Source organism: Scyliorhinus canicula, chromosome 18, assembly GCF_902713615.1.
Source record: "Scyliorhinus canicula chromosome 18, sScyCan1.1, whole genome shotgun sequence".
In the NCBI taxonomy this organism is placed as follows: domain Eukaryota; kingdom Metazoa; phylum Chordata; class Chondrichthyes; order Carcharhiniformes; family Scyliorhinidae; genus Scyliorhinus; species Scyliorhinus canicula.
In genome coordinates this window covers 10074591-10091380 of record NC_052163.1, presented here as the reverse complement: position 1 = coordinate 10091380, position 16790 = coordinate 10074591, and the positions used below count along the sequence as shown (strand labels likewise).

The window sequence follows — 16790 nt, the reverse complement described above, 5'->3', positions numbered from 1 at the left end:
CAGGGTGCCCCCTGTCCCCCTTACTCTTCGCGTTGGCGATTGAGCCCCTGGCCATGACATTGAGGGAGTCAGGAAACTGGAGGGGCCTGGTGCGGGGTGGGGAGGAGCATCGAGTGTCGCTGTATGCGGACGACCTGTTGCTGTATGTGGCGGACCCGGTGGGGGGATGCCGGAGGTGATGAGGATTCTTAGTGAATTCGGGGGTTTCTCTGGGTATAAGTTGAACCTGGGCAAGAGTGAGTTGTTTGTAGTACATCCGGGGAATCAAGAGGAGGGGATTGGTAGGCTCCCACTGAAGCAGGCAGGGAAGAGCTTCAGGTACCTAGGGGTCCAGGTGGCTGGGAGCTGGGGGGCCCTGCACAAGCTCAACCTCAAGGTTGGTGGAGCAGATGGAGGAGGAGTTTAAGAGGTGGGATATGTTACCGCTGTCACTGGCGGGGAGGGTGCAGTCCGTTAAGATGACGGTGCTCCCGAGGTTTTTGTTCCTGTTCCAGTGCCTCCCCATCCTTATCCCGAAGGCCTTTTTTTAAGGAGGGTCAACAGGAGTATCACGGGATTTGTGTGGGCGCATGGGACTCAGAGGGTGAGAAGAGTGTTCCTGGAACGGGGCAGGGATAGGGGGGGGGTTGGCGTTGCCCAACCTCTGGGGGTACTATTGGGCTGCCAACGCAGCGATGGTGCGCAAGTGGGTAATGGACGAGGAAGGGGCAGCATGGAAGAGGATGGAGGCGGCGTCACGTGTGGGCACGAGCCTGGAGGCGCTGATAACGGCGCCGTTGCCGCTCCCTCCAACGAGGTATACCACGAGCCCGGTGGTGGCGGCTACCCTCAAAATTTGGGGGCAATGGAGACGGCATAGGGGAGCTCGATGGAGGCCCCGATATGGGGGTACCATCGGTTTGTCCCAGGAAGCATTGATGGCGGATTTCTGGGCTGGCACAGGGTAGGGGTTAGGGGGTTGAGGGACCTGTTTGTGGAGGGAGGTCGCGAGCTTGGGGAGTTAGAGGGGAAGTTTGGGCTCCCCCAGAGAACATGTTTAGGTACATGCAGGTGAGGGCGTTTGCCAGGCAGCAGGTGGAGGGGTTCCCCTTGCTGCCCCCACGAGGGGTGCGGGATCGGTTGCTCTCGGGGGTGTGGGGTAGCAAGGACGGTGTCGAGGGTGGTGGGATCCAGGGTCAAGCCAGGCTGGGGACTCTCAATTCTTGGGGTTGCAGTGGAGCCGGGAGTGCAGGAGGCGAAAGAGGCCGGTGTTCTGGCCTTTGCGTCCCTAGTAGCCCTGCGGAGGATCTTGCTCCAATGGAAGGATGCGAGTCCCCCAAGCGTGGAGGCCTGGATCAATGATATGGCGGGGTTCATTAAATTGGAGAAGGTGAAATTTGCCCTGAGGGGATCAGTACAAGGGTTCTTTAGGCGGTGGCAGCCTTTCCTGGACTTCCTGGCGGAACGGTAGGGAAATAGGCCGGCAGCAGCAGCAACGGATTGGTGGGAGGGAGAACTGTGTACATGGGTTTGTGGGATGTGGCGGGTGCTATCTCTTTCCCTTTTGTTGTTGGGTGTTCTTTTGCTTTTTTCTTTTGTTTGTAGTTGCTTTTGAAGTTGGGTGGGTATTGCTCTTGGGGCGTTACCCCGGTTGTTTTGTTAATAGAGTTGAGATGTTTATATTTTGTAAAAATTTCAATAAAAATTATTTTTAAAAAATTATTACAATATTGAGCTTGATCTTCCGTGGAGTGGCAATCAGCACAGATTGTCACCCAGTTCCCAATTACGTGCCTCAATTTCTTTTCAATCCTATCTCCCCCAATCTTCCAACACTGATCAGGTGAGACCCCTAGTCTAAGACCCCTCAGGGTTCAGAGGAGTTCCGTGGGGGTATAAGCATGGGTCCGCACAATAGTTGCCCAGATATTAGATGCAAATCCTTCTAACTTTTTCTAGCCAATTATTGGTGCAAGCCAGTTGGAATTATTCAAAGTTTGCGATTTAAATTGGATTTTGAATGGTTCCTAGTACAGGACAATTGCAATGCAAACCTCCGCAGGGAATTCCTCAGCACATCTTTCAGATACCCCTAATCCAAAACTGGGGAGCCGAGATATTAAGGCCTAATGTAGAAATGTGGCAGCCAATTTATGCACAGTAGGATCCCATATCAGCAATATGGTAATGAGCAGACGGTCTCTTTTAGCCATGCTGGTTGAGATATATGAGCTTGGACGTCGGGGAGAATTCCTTGCTCCCCTTTGAAGAATGCATAGGATCTTTTACACAAACTTGACAGAGCAGACTGCATCACAGACAGAGCAATACTCCCTCAGCAGTGAAGTGTTTTGTCAGCCTACGTTATATATATGTTAAAGAAGTAGGAATTAATTGAAATTGATTTTGATCAAACAAGCAGTGATTATTTTTCTTCAAATCCAACAACATCAGTTTATGAATCTGCAACTATGTTTCCAGCCAATGAAGTTTGAACTGTCAAGATATTAAAATAATACTTAGGAGCAGAAGTAGGCCATTTGGCCCATCAAATCTGCTCTGACTTTCAATGAGAAAATATTCATGTCCAACAGTAAACAAAAATTGCATGGCACAATCAACCATGAATGGAACTGGAACATACCTTCCAGCTCCTTCCGATAGTGTATATTTGTATTTCCAGGTAGCCGGGGCACAAAACGATGGACATGTGTTTTACTGATCCACATCCAGCCACCATATCCTGTTACACGATATTCTTCTCCCTTTTGTTTCCATACCTGTGTGAATATTAGGTTGCATTTAAGTTATTTAAGGGGGGGGGGACTGTCTTCCCTATCCCCCTAGTCCCAGATGATGCATCCTCTATCAACCAGAGTAGTTAAAGCTATGGATTCTACACCCATGACAATAGGTGATCATCCAACTGGCATGTCCATATAAACTTTCTAGCTGCTGCACGTTATAGTTGCTATTCCCTTAGCAGCCAACTGACTGAATTCATTTCCAGAAAGTTGGACAGCCTTGGGATTCAAACTTGTGACCTTCAAGTGTTCAGTCAACTAGCCCGACTATTTAATGATTATTGTATCCACGAAAAACTAGGCATTCTTGACAAGTTGCAGGAAAAACACCCTTCACAGATGACAACCTACCTGGTGCTTAACAGGGAAGGTATATTTCACCCACGTAGCTTGCTGCATAACTTCCTCTTCCTCCAGTTTCCGCTCTCGCTTTTTGATTTTCTCCTTTTCTTCTCTTTCAACAGATGTTAATCGATAAAATCTGTGATCAATGCAGGAAAAATCTTAGCATTCTAGAGATCCAAATAGAACATGTTTCAGCGAACTTTATTATGATAACGCGAAAGGAAAGTTTCTCTTCCCTTTCCATGGGTGATTAACGCACCAGTCGTGGGTGCTGCAGAGATATTATGACTTGGAAGTCCACAATCCAAAATTAGTAGAAACTCGGAAAGTATACTTCCAATATTATACCAATGCTCAACATGTCTGCATTAAATGCCTGTATCGATGATGTTAATCATTTTGTACTATTGTCTAACTGGTTCAATTTGGGCTGGCACAATGGCTTCTTCCAATTTCTCCCATCTTCGATCCCTTCAGACTATGCAATATCTGTCTGACTTGTTGACCAGGATAATATCATTTTGAAGGCAAGTGGAAAAAATACACAAAAGGTCTGCTTTATCTACTGTCACGGGAAAGCACTTTGCCTTTCTCAATACCTACCTAGGCAACATGACTATGTTCAATAAATTGTATTGTCTGAACAGTTTTGCTTCTTGCCCTCAATCCCATTTTGTTTAGGTGAGGGCCTCCTGCCCCCTAGCTTCTACACTGCAAGCCATGAACAGATTGAGAAATTGACCAAATAACTGGATGTTGCACTGTTTTGTTTGATCAGCACTTAGTCCACCAACCTAAATATTCACTCCCCACCATGATCACACAGCGTGTACCATATACAGGATGCACAGCAACAACTTATTAAGCACCCTTCAACAGCACCTTTCAAACTTATGACTTCTGTGAATCGAATCAGCCATATAAATACTGTGGCTACAAAAGCAGATCAGAGGTTGTGAATACTGTGGTGAGCAACGCACCTCCTGACTCCCCAAAGCCTGTCCACCATTTAAAAGGCACAAGTAAGGATTATGATGGAATGTTGGCCACTAATAATAATAACAATAATAATTGCTTCTCGTCATAAGTAGGCTTCAATGAAGTTACTGTGAAAAGCCCCTTGTCGCCACATTCCGGCTCCTGTTCGGGGAGACTGGAACGGGAATTGAACCCACGCTGCTGGTCTTGTTCTGCATTACAAGCCAGCTGTCTTAGCCCACTGTCTAAACCAGCCCCAGAGCCTGCATGATCGCAGCTCAACACCATAGAGAACAATACAGCTTGCTGGACTGGCACCCCTCCCTCCACCACCAATGTACAGTGTCATCAGTTTGTGCCATCTACAAGATGCACGACAGCAACTCACCAAGGCTCCTTGCACAGCACCGTACAAACCGATAATGATTATACCTCAAAAGGACAAGGGCAGCAGACGCATGGGAACACCACAACCTGCAAGTTCCCCTGCAAATCTCACACCCTTCTGACTTGAGAACATATTGCCTTTCTTTCATGGCCACTGGATTAAAATCATGGAACATTTCTGTTATTCCTTCATGGGATGTGGGTGCTGCTGGCTAGGTCAGCATTTATTGTTGACCCCTTCCTGACCTTAAGGTGGTGGTGAACTGCCTTCTTGAATCACTGCTGTCCATGTGGTATAGGTACACCCACAGTACTGTTAGTGAGGAATCTTTAGGATTTTGGCCCAGCAAGAGTGAAGGAACAGTCAATATTGTTCCAAGTCAGGATAGGGAGTGGTTTTTTTGGGGGGTGGGTGGTGGTCCTACAGTGCATCTTGTAGATAGGGCACACTGCCACCTCTGTGCATGCATAGTGGAAGGAGTGAATCTCAGTTGATGGGGTGCCAATCAAGCAATCTGCTTTGTCAACCCACATAACCTGCACATCTTTGGATTGCGGGGGCGAAACCCAGGCATTGTGGGGGCAAAACCCACGCAAACACGGGGAGAATATGCAAACTCCATACGGACAGTGACCCAGGACCGAGATCGAACCTGGGACCTCGGCGCCGTGAGGCAGCAGTGCTAACCACTGTGCCACCTTACTGCCCCTACTGAAGATAAAAATTGACAATAATATTAACTGGTATTATTTTCCTTTTGAGAAACCTAGGCGAAGAATCAACGGTCAAGCAAAGGTTACAAAAAAGTAAGAAAGACAACAACATGAATCAAAATCACCTGGTGTGCCCTAAAGAATCCCGCCAGACCGGAAGCATGACGACAGGTTTGATTGCACACTCGAGGATTGCAAGAGCGAGCGCAAATTCCCTTGGTTTACTGCACATCTGAACTGCTTTTATCCAATTAGATCTAAAACAATTTGTTTGAACAAAGTTGATGATAATTTTTAACAAAGGTTGTAAATACGTCAATAACATGAACTTTGCAAGTTTCTATCGCCTCTAAAGTTGGCAATATCTGCAAAGTCAGAATCAGCTCCCTGTTGAATCAGTGAGCGAGCCATACAGATAAAATAGTCTATGCTCCAGCCAATCTCAGCTGGAGTATCACTGAGCACAAATAGCCTCAATACACCTGGGTAAGCAAAGCGGAAAGTATACAACATTTCCAATTCAGTATCCATTGCCAGAAATACACGTGTTCTTTCAAGTGAGGTATGGATGAGGTGCCCGTTGTGACTGATGGTCACTGCCCACAAATACAAAATGAAGCAAGTTTACTGTCTTCAGTGTAACAGTCACATACAAGGAAGCATGCTTTGGAAAAACACAAGGACTGCTTGCCAAATATTTCTCATGTTCTTTCGGAAGGCAATGAATATTCCAAGAAATCGTTCTCTGTACACTGCCATTGCACCATCTTTTCCAAGCAGTAACTTTCCTCATACAAGCTATTAACATGCAAGCATCACACCTGAACCTGACCCTGGGCAATGATGCAGTGGGTCCTATTAAGATTTCATTCTTCCTATAATGCTGAAGCCAGCTGTAGTGCCTCCACTACAATGCAGTAATTCAGCATGGCCACCTATCTCTGAACAGATTAGGAACACAAGTACAGAAGCAGGCCATTCAGCCCCTCAAACCTGTCCCACCATTCAATGAGATCACGGCTGATCTGTGACCTAACTCCATATACCTACTGTTGGTCCATATCTCTTAATATCTCAGATTTAAAATTGACTGATCTAGTTTCAATTGATGTTTGTGGGACAGAGTTCCAAACCTCTACCACCATTTGAGTGAATGGTTTGGCCCTAATTTTTAGACAATGCGCCGGTGTTTTAGAATCTCCAACCAACGGAAATAATTTATCTTTATCTACTCTGTCTTTCCCTGTAACATCTTGAATACTTTGATCAGATCACCCCTTGGCCTTCTAAATCTAGTGGAAACAGGTCGAATTTGAATAATCTCTCCTCGTAACTCAACCCCTGTAATCCAGGTATTTCTCTAAACCTACGTTGCACTCCCTCAAAGGTCAAAATATCTTTCTTGCGGTGTGGTGCCCAGAACTGCTCACCCAAGTGGGGTCCAACCAGGGTTCTGTATCGCTGCATAACCCCTGTGTCTTTACATTCCAATCATATGGATATAAAACCTAGTATTTCATTAGCCTTTTTGATTATTATCTGCACTTGTTCCTGGCATTTTAAGAACCTATGCACCTGAAGCCTCAAGTCTTTTTGGACATTCATTGCACTGAACTCCTTTCCATTTAGAAAGTACTCTGCTCTATCCTTTTTTGGTCCAAAATGGATAACCTCATTGCTTACATTAAATGCCATTTGGCACAATCTAGAGGATTGGAATACAAAGTCAATGGGGTTATGCTACAGCTATACAAAACCTTGGTTAGACCCCACTTGGTTGAGCAGTTCTGGTAACCACACCTTAGAAGGATATTTGATAAAGTAGTGAGCCATATAGATGAATTCCTATCTCCAGATATTGTCACTGATAATGGGGAAATGGCAGACATGTTTAACAATTACTCTGCCTCAGTGTTTACATAGAAAAGGAGGATAACTTGCCGGAAGTTCCGAAGCGAGGGGGAAGAGCATGTTTCGGTGGAAGACGTGACAGCCAGGTGGGAGGAGGAGCTGGGACCCATTCTGGAGGAGGAGGTATGGAGTGAGTCCCACTATGGGGTGAATGCTAAGTCATCCTGTGCGAGGCTGAGTTTGATACAGTTCAAGGCCTTTCAGCCCATCGAGTCTGCACCGATGCATGAAAAATAACTGACCTGCCTAATTCTATTTGCCAGCACTTGGGCACACCTCGCCAGGGTCAGGAGTCGTTGATTTTTTTTTTTTTTTAAGGGGTCAAGGATAAATGTGAGTTGTGCTCAGGAGGGTCTGGTCATCACACGCAGATGTTCTGGTCCTGTCCCAAGCTGGCGGGTTTCTGGGGATCTTTTTTCGGTGTGATATCGGCAATCCTGAAGGTTGACGTAAAATCCTGTTAGTTGCTGTGTTTGGGGTGTTGGACCAGCAGGAGCTGAGGACGGGGGTGGGAGCGGATGCATTGGCATTCGCATCGCTGCTGGCCCGACGATGGGTATTGCTGAGCTGGAGGCGGGCGACGCCACTTAGTGCCGCAGCATGGCTGGATGATTTAATGGAATTCCTGTACTTCGAGAAGGTTAAGTTTGCAGTGAGTGGGTCGATCGATGGGTTATGGTGTAGATATCAGCCAGTTATTTTGCACTTTAAAGAACTGGTCATTGTTAGCCGTTAGTGGGGGAAAGGCAGATTGATTGTCTGCGGTTATATTTCTGCTATTGGGTTTCTTATTACTGTTGTTGCTTGTAATTTCTGGTGTGTGCGTTTTCTGGTGTTCTGCTGCAAATTTTTGATATGTTAAAATTTCAATAAATAAGCATGCTCATCACCACAGCTAGTGGAATTTAAATTCAATTAACACATCGAGAATTTTATTTTACTCTCATCATGCGTGTACAATTTGAGGGGCATGACCAGGGTGGATAGGGAGCAGCTGTTATAATATTAGTGAAACAAATAGGCTTACATTAGCACTGCAATGAAGTTACAATGAAAATTCCTGAGTCGCCACACTCCGGCGCCTGTTCGGGTACACGGAGGGAGAATACAGAATGTCCAATTCACCTAACAAGCACGTCTTGGGTGTGGACAGTCTGGAATGCACTGCCTGGGAGAGTGATAGAGGTGGGTTCCTCATATCCTCAAAAAAATACCTGTAGAGCATTTGGCACATCATATCATTCAAGGCTTTGGGCCAAGTGCTGGCAAATGGGATTAGTTTGGCAGGTCAGTTATCTTTCATGCATCTGTGCAGGCTGGATGGGCTGAAGGGCCTCTTCTGCATTATATTTTCTGTGATTGTGTGATGTGGCAAGGCCAGAGTTTGCTTCGATTCCTTAATTTCCCTTGAACTGAGTGGCTTGCTGTGCTATTTCAGAAGGCAGCTAAAAGTCAACCACATTGCTGTGCATCTGGAGTCACATATAAACCAAATTGGGGAACAGATTTCCTTCCCCAAAGGGCATTAACAAACCAGATGTTTTTTATAACAATTGACGATAGTTTTATAGTCATCATTACGGAGACTGACTTTCAGCTCCAGATTTTTAATTTAATTTTTAAATTAGTCTCACTAATGGTGACCATGCATTGATCATTGGTTGTTGTTAAAAACCCATCTGGTTCACTAACACACTTTATGAAAGAAAATCTGCCGTCCTTACCAGGTCTGGCTTACATGTGACTCCAGATCCACAGTAATGTGGTTCACTCTTAACTGCCTCTGAAATAGCCTAGCCATTCAGTACAAGGGAAATTAGAGATGGGCAGCAAATGCTGCCTTTGCCAGTGACACCCGCATCCAATTAATTAAGAAAGAAAGAAAGAAAAGGCCACATCTCAATTTTTAAAAATATTAGCATGCTGATGGTGACCAAACTACAGCTTGCACAATGCACATTACATTTACTGGCCAGTTCGAAAAATGTTCATACTTGAAATGCCACTGTTATCTACTGATATTCATTTCAAATCATTTCAAAATCAAGAGAAAATTAACCAGCATTAATGTAGAAGTTACTCTTTCATATGATTATAAACGCTCAAAGAAACTAATTCAATTCACCTATGTGAAGCCCAATTAGGATGCAGGAACGAGGATGGGATATTATTCTCCAGCTGGATAATGGTTAGTCGTAAAGTAGAGATTGTAAGAACTTTTGAGCCATGGACAGCACCATTCCACTTGAACTCTCCCGCTGGGGTCATGCAGAATTTGTGAGAAAGATGCCGCCGTTTGTCATGATCTTCTCGGTGCTGGTGCTTGTTGAGTGCCAAGGTGCTGGTGCTGTACTGGTTTTGGTAGACACGATACTTTCCCTCTTGGCCCAATTTAAACAAGTTACTCACAATTCCCTTCATCACCAGATCTTTTCTTGTGCTCAGGCGAGAGACTTCCCCTTGTGAATTTACCACCAGGACCTGAAAAGCAAATAGTTTAAAAAAAATTAATTTTAATGGGATGTGGGCTTCGCTGGCTAAGCCAGCATTGTTGCCCATCCCTAATTACCCTTGAGCTTCAACACATCATTTTCTATCAATACCTTTCCGAAATTCCAGCTTGTAGTTGCTAGTTCCATATGAATATCTTTAAACACCAAGTTTTAAAACTGAATATTTTTGTGCAACACACTTCCAAACAAGGTAGATTACGGAGTAAATTGACAACCTCAAAATATCTGCAAACAGGTGGATTAAATATCATGGAGATATTAATAGAATTGCCTATATTCTATCCTCCTTCCCTGGTGTCAGGAAGACAAAGGGACTCTGAGTTCTTTAAAGTAGGGATCAAGAGGTTGCAGTGGGGGGTGGGGTGTGTGTGGTGTATGTGTGGGGTGCAGGAGAGAACCAACATTAATAATTAAGTTGATGGCCTAAAAGGCTTTTTGCCTATTCCACAGTTGATGTTCTGTCATTAAATGTGGGAAGAGGGAGCAGCATGGTGGTGCAGTGGGTTAGCCCTGATGCCTCACGGTGCCGGGGTTCCAGGTTCGATCCCGGCTCTGGGTCACTGTCCATGTGGAGTTTGCACATTCTCCCCGTGCTTGCGTGGGTTTACCCCCCACAACCCAAAGATGTGCAGGGTAGGTGGATTGGCAACGCTAAATTTCCCCTTAATTGGAAAAGATGAATTGGGTACTCTAAATTTGTAATTTTAAAAAATGTGAGATGATGATAAAATGCCTCAACGGTATGAGGTTTAAAGTAAATTTTGGAAAGAAAATCTGAAGTCACAGCAAGTTTAAAAAGCAACTTACTTAATCAGTATACATCTTATTTTTGTGTAGTTTGCAATATTTTAAGAAAAGTATGTTCTTTATATACAAGCTTGTCTCACCTCTCTGCCTTCCTTAAATGATTTGTTTGCCTCATGCACTGCAGCAGCAGCCTGGGCGCTCTTCAGCTGACTCAACTTGCTCTCAGGGTTCCGTAACCTCGTGACCATCCGAGTTGGGATAGATGATCCTTTACCAGCTCCACAGCAATCACCATTTTCACCATTTGTTTTATCACTGCCAAGTTCTTCTGCTTCTGCACAAATAATGATTGCAGGGATATCAATGGAAGTGCATAGCTCACTCACAAAACAATGTCAGATATATTGTTACATGTCATTTCCCATTCAAATGCATCCTGCCCACTTGATATGTTTAAAGAAAGCAATGTTAACCCAAGGAAAGCTGATCTAAGTATTTCTGGTTAGTTCCGTCAGTAGTTTCTGGTTTCTAGCCCGATTCAAGTGTCTGGAATGTCACTTGACAGTAAAGCAAGCATTTACATCAGAACCCCCCCCGAACTATTTTAGTTCGCATCTGTTGACCCGAGATAGGGGCTGAAGGTGTTTATTATTTTTCTTCATTTGTTTTATCCATTTACGGGATGTGGGCGTCGCTGGTTAGATCAGCATTTATTGCCCATCCCTTGTTGCCCTTCAGATGGTGTTGGCGAGTTGCCTTCTTGAATCGCTACAGTCCCCGAGTAGGTGCCACAGTGCTGTTAGAGAAGGAATGCCAAGAATCTGACACAGCGACAGTGAAGAAACGGCGATATACTTCCAGGTCAGGATGATGAGTGACTTGGAGGTGAACCTCCAAGTGGTAGGGGTCCCAGGTATCTGCTGCTCTTGTCCTTCTAGGTAGTGGTGGTTGTTGGTTTGGAAGGTGCTGCCAAAGGAACCTTGGCGAATTACTGCAGTAAATCTCGTAGATGGTAGATACGAATGCCAGTGTTCATCAGCGGTGGAGGGATTGAATATTTATGGAAGATGGAAACAATCAAGTGGGCATCGTCCTGGATGGTTCTCCAGCTTCTGGAGTGTTGTTGGAGCTGCACTCATCCAGACAAGTGGAGAATATTCCATTACACCCCTGACTTGTGCCTTAAGAGATGGTGGACAGGCTTTTGGGGGGGGGGGGGGGGGGGGGGGGTAGAAGATTGAGTCAGGAGGAGAGTTACTTACCGTAAGATTCCTAACCTTTAATAATAATAATCTTTATTGTCACAAGTAGGCTTCCATTAACACTGCAATAAAGTTACTGTGAAAAGCCCCTAGTCAACATATTCTGGTGTCTGTTCAGGTACATAGAGGAGAATTCAGAATATGCAATTCACCTAACAGCACGTCTTTTGGGACTTGTGGGAGGAAACCGGAGCACCCGGAGGAAACCCACGCAGACACAGGGAGAACGTGAAGACACCACACAGACAGTGACCCAAGCCGGGAATCGAACCTGGGACCCTGGAGCTGTGAAACAACAATGGTACCCACTGTGCTACCTTGCTGCCCACTGATCTGGTAGCTATAGTATTAATATGGCTAATCCAGTTCAGTTTCTGATCGATGGTGAGCCCCAGGATGTTGATTGTGGGGGATTCAGCAATGGTAATGTCATTGAATGTTAAGGGTTGATGGTTAGATCCTCTCTTGTAGGCGATGGTCATTGTCCGACACTTGTGGTGTGAATGTTACTTTCCACTTGTCAGCTCAAGACTGGATATTGTCCAGGTTTTGTTGCATTTGGACAACATTATCGGAGTAGTCACAAACGATGCTGAATATTGTGCAGTTATCTGCAAACAGCCCCACTTCTGACCTTCTGCTGGAAGGGTGCCCACTGATGAAGCAGCTGAAGGTGTTTGGGTTTCGGACACTACCCTGCAGAGAGGTGCTCGAGCAGAGTCGATCAACCTCCAACCACCACAACCATCTTCCTTTGTGCCAGGTACAACTCCAACCAGAAGTTTTTTCCCCAGTTTGGTCTTACATACTCACTGCAGTTTTGAGGGATGAGAGGGCATCTGATCGAGCTGCATAAAAATACTAAAAGGGACTGATAAAGTAAACATAGACCAAATGTTCCCCCTTGTGGGGCAATCAACAATGAGAGGTCACAGTTCTAGGTTGAGAGGCGGTAGAAGAACGGAGATGAGGAGGAACTACTTCTCGCAGAGGTGGTGAATTTGTGGAACTCGCAGCCCCATAGTGCATTGGACTCGGGAGTCATTAAATGGTTCAGAAGGAGGCAGATATATTTCGGATTTAAAAAACAGGTTGAAGGGAAATGAGCAACAGATGGGGAGGTGGATTTGGGACCAGGAAGAGATCAGCCACGATCTGATTGAATGGCAGGAGGCTCGAAGGGCTGAATTGCCTACTTCTGCTCCTAATTCCTTTGCTCCTAAATTCCCATTGACTCCAGTTTTGGTAGGGCTCCTTGATGCCATACTCAGTCCAAATGCTGCCTTGATGTCAAAGGGAGTCACTGTCACCTCTGCCGTTCAGCTCTTTTGTCCACGTCTGAACCAAGGATTTAATGAGGTCAGGAGCTGAATGATCCTGCCGGAACCCTAACTGAGCATCCGATAATCGTGCCAGTATCCTTGACAATAAAACTAGGCTCAAGTTTTATACATTGTCGACAAATAAAACCCTTAATTTCATAGTAAGCCAATATTAGATTTTCTTGTGATCTTTAACAATAATTGCCCATCTCTTTAGGAAGGTGTCATAAATCTGTTTGAAACTGCTAGCCTACATGTCTTCTAATAAGTGCACCCCTGCAGAATTAAAAAGAAACCTGGTAAAATACCAATCCATTAATAGCTCTTAGAAATAAACAAGAAATCCAGTGCACATAGGAGGGGTGATTCAATAAGAGATAATATACACGGTTTCTTAAAAGGTAGGAGAAATGTATTAGATACAGAAACTCTACATTATGCACCATTCCTTGGAGATTAATATGGTCAAATGATTGTGGAAATCCCTGACAGTAATCAAATCTAAGTTGCCTTTCTGCTTTAGATTAGATTTTCTTTTAAAATGTAACATTAATCATATGGTCTATTTTTTTCAGGAACAGGATAAGCAAGCAGCTATAGCTCCACAATAGGCACATTTCAACAGACAATGGTACACAGTTGCAAACAGGTTTTAAACCAGAGTCTTGACATCAAGTGACTCACTGAAGAGCAAGATAAATTGTAGCAAAGCAACTGATTAATCCTTAGTATCATGTGGCAGATAAACACTTGATTTTTTTAAAAAGGTTTCGGAAAATATTTGCCAACAAACCAGTGAAGTGCAAAATATTATTGAAAAATGTATCTACATAAAGCTTACTAAAATTGCCCCTTTCAAATGAGCTTAATGGGGGGGGGGGGGGGGGGGGGGGATCACCCCATGATACATGGCTTCAATGCTTGGATGGTGAAGAATTAGTCATGTCTTTCTGTTCCAATTAAGGGGCAATTTAGCATGGCCAATCAACCTCTTTGGGTTCTGGGGGAGGCCCACGCAGACATGGGGAGAATGTGCAAACACCACACAGACAGTGACCCGGGGCCGGGATTGAATCCGGGTCCTTGGCGTTGTGGCGCAGCAGTGCTAACCGCTGTGCCGCCCGAAGTCATGGAGTTTTGACACTCCCAGTAATTGTCTGCTATTTAGCCAACCTTGATCGATTTTGTCAAAATATCTCAGAAATTCAGGAGTACACACCCAAGAAAAATGTTAAGAGGAAAGGGATCATGTCTGAAATGTACAAAAATATTTTCAATAGCATCATGCATCACGGTATCGAATCACTTAGTCAGGATTGTAGATTGCAGGTTTGTGTTCCAAATTCCCCATATATGTAGATCCTAAATCAGAAAATGGACATTGGCTGCTAGCATGTCTTAAGAGCATCATCCATTAACCATGCCATTACTGGTTGTGGGAAGTACTTCCCTCTACTTGGATGTAGCTGTAACAAGTTGCGGCACCACATGTGCCATGACACTGCTTTTATGTCAGCTACAAACGATCCTTTTGTTACTCAAGGAGATTGGACTCTTGGGTAGCCCACCTTCTTCCACACCCTGTGAAATCACAACTATAATCTCCTGGACAAAAAAAGTCAGCAAGGGTTCATATTACTTAATGCAAAATTTAAATATCAGTTTGTTCATACCAATTTTTTGGCTGGAATTGAACAACTGTGGTAACTTGACCATAAATAAGTAGTTGAAACGCTTAGTTAGTAAAGTTAGTAAATCTTCTTTAATATATAAAAATAACAAAGTTTAAAATGGAGTATAGACTCAAAAAAAGGGAGCAGTTTAGCTAAACAACAAAATAACTAACTGAATAGAATCAGAACTCACAGCAGTTAGAAACAAATATACACAGGTAACAAGTAAAGACGTCAAAGCACTTACTGTTGACATCAACAATTGATTTAAATAAGATGCCCCGCCAAAGTCAGAATAATGAAACTAATGCTTTAATAATACATCAGTTTCCAGGGGTTTAGCAACTAGGCTGTGATCTGCGCAGTAACACTGGTGACTCCGTCAACTCCACCTACACTTTTTGCCTTTCATGGTGTCAGGCACTGTCCTCAGTTTGAAAAAGGGGTAGACCGAGAATCTACGAACAATTCAACTGTAGTGCCCACATGTGCTCTGTTCATCTTTGAAAAATTCAGGATATTTCTGAATGACTTCCTGTCGCTTTTGTGAGTTCTCATCCCAGTTCAATTGAATTTTCCCGAGCTAATCACTCCCGAGTAGATTAGGCTCATGCCCTTTTACCACCAGGAGCCATACTATTGCTTCTTTTTGTTTTTGGAAATGTTTTTTTTAAATTGAGTTTTCATATTTTATATCCAACAAATTACAAATTATTAGAAAAAAAAACACGCAAAAATTAACATGAATATTTACAAGCAAGCATCTTCATAATAACAACTGTGGCCACCCCCTTTAACCGGCATACATATTTTACATTCCCCAATATGGCCGAGGCACCTGTTTATAGGCATTTATTTACAATTTGGTTTTGGGCCTTAGCTTGCCATCAGACTGTCGCTTGCAGCTTTGTCCTTTTTTTTTTTTGGAATAATTTTTATTCAAGTTTTCAACAACAAATTTTATCACAACAGAGAAAAACAGTAACCCCTCCCCTCCAATACAAAAACAATAAATTAACAAGAAAAAGAAATAAGCGTAAAACCCCGAGAACAAACCCCCTTAACGAACCCGTAGCCCTCCCCCCCCCCGGCTACCTTCCCTCGATTCCCGTCCATTTTCCTCTGATTCTTGGCCACCCGACTATTCTTCCTCTTGTTCGTTAGCCACAAACAGGTCCCGGAACAATTGCATGAATGGCTCCCACGTTCTGTGGAAGCCGTCGTCTGACCCTCGGATGGCGAATTTGATTTTCTCCATTTGGAGAGATTCCGAGAGGTCGGACAGCCAGTCTGCAGCTCTGGGCAGTGCTGCTGACCGCCAGCCAAACAGGATTCCACGGCGGGCGATCAGGGAGGTAAAGGCAAGGGCGTCCGCCCTCCTCCCCAGGAATAGATCTGGCTGGTCTGAAACCCTGAAGACCGCCACTATCGGGCATGGCTCCACCCTCACCCCCACCACTTTGGACATAGCCTCGAAGAAGGCTGTCCAGTACTCCACAAGTCTGGGGCAAGACCAGAACATGTGGGCGTGGTTGGCCGGGCCTCTTTGGCACCGTTCACATCGGTCCTCCACCTCCGGGAAGAACCTACCCATACGGTTTCTTGTTAAGTGGGCTCTATGTACCACTTTTAGTTGCGTCAGGCTGAGCCTTGCGCACGTGGAGGTGGAGTTGACCCTATGCAGTGCTTCGCTCCAGAGTCCCCACCCTCTCTCAATCCCCAGGTCATCCTCTCATTTCTTTCTTGTTGCGTCCAGTACGGTGTCGTCCCTTTCTACCAGTCGATCATACATGTCGCTACAGTTCCCTTTCTCTAGGATTCTTGCGTACAGTAGGTCTTCCAATAGTGTCTGTCCTGGCAGTTGTGGGTACGTCCTTGTCTCCTTTCGTAAGATGTTTATGAGCTGCAGATACCGTAGCTCATTCCCCCGGGCTAGCCGAACTTTCTCTGTCAGTTCGTCCAGTGTTGCGATCCTGCCGTCAGTGTATAGGTCCCTGACTGGCAGTGTCCCTCCGTCCTGCCTCCACCTTTTGAAGGTGGCGTCAGTCAGTGCTGGTGTGAACCTATGGTTGTTGCAGATGGGAGCCTTGTCCGACATTTTGGTCAGGCCAGATTGCTGCCGCAGTTGGTTCCAGGATTGGAGGGTGGCTGTCAC

At 44.8% G+C, this 16790-nt stretch overlaps 1 protein-coding gene across 16 annotated transcripts in view; it reads right to left on the bottom strand.

Annotated features, from left to right (window-relative positions):
* The window catches only part of bptf (bromodomain PHD finger transcription factor), a 198865-nt gene that overhangs the window by 96305 nt on the left and 85770 nt on the right, over positions 1-16790 (bottom strand). For all 16 annotated transcript variants that reach the window (XM_038777441.1, XM_038777450.1, XM_038777443.1 and 13 more), the window contains 5 exons: positions 10519-10712; positions 9244-9599; positions 5333-5464; positions 3135-3264; positions 2624-2759 (listed from right to left, as the gene is read on the bottom strand). In XM_038777441.1, coding sequence (XP_038633369.1) covers positions 2624-2759; positions 3135-3264; positions 5333-5464; positions 9244-9599; positions 10519-10712 — 948 coding nt within the window. The remainder of the gene's footprint in view (positions 1-2623; positions 2760-3134; positions 3265-5332; positions 5465-9243; positions 9600-10518; positions 10713-16790) is intronic.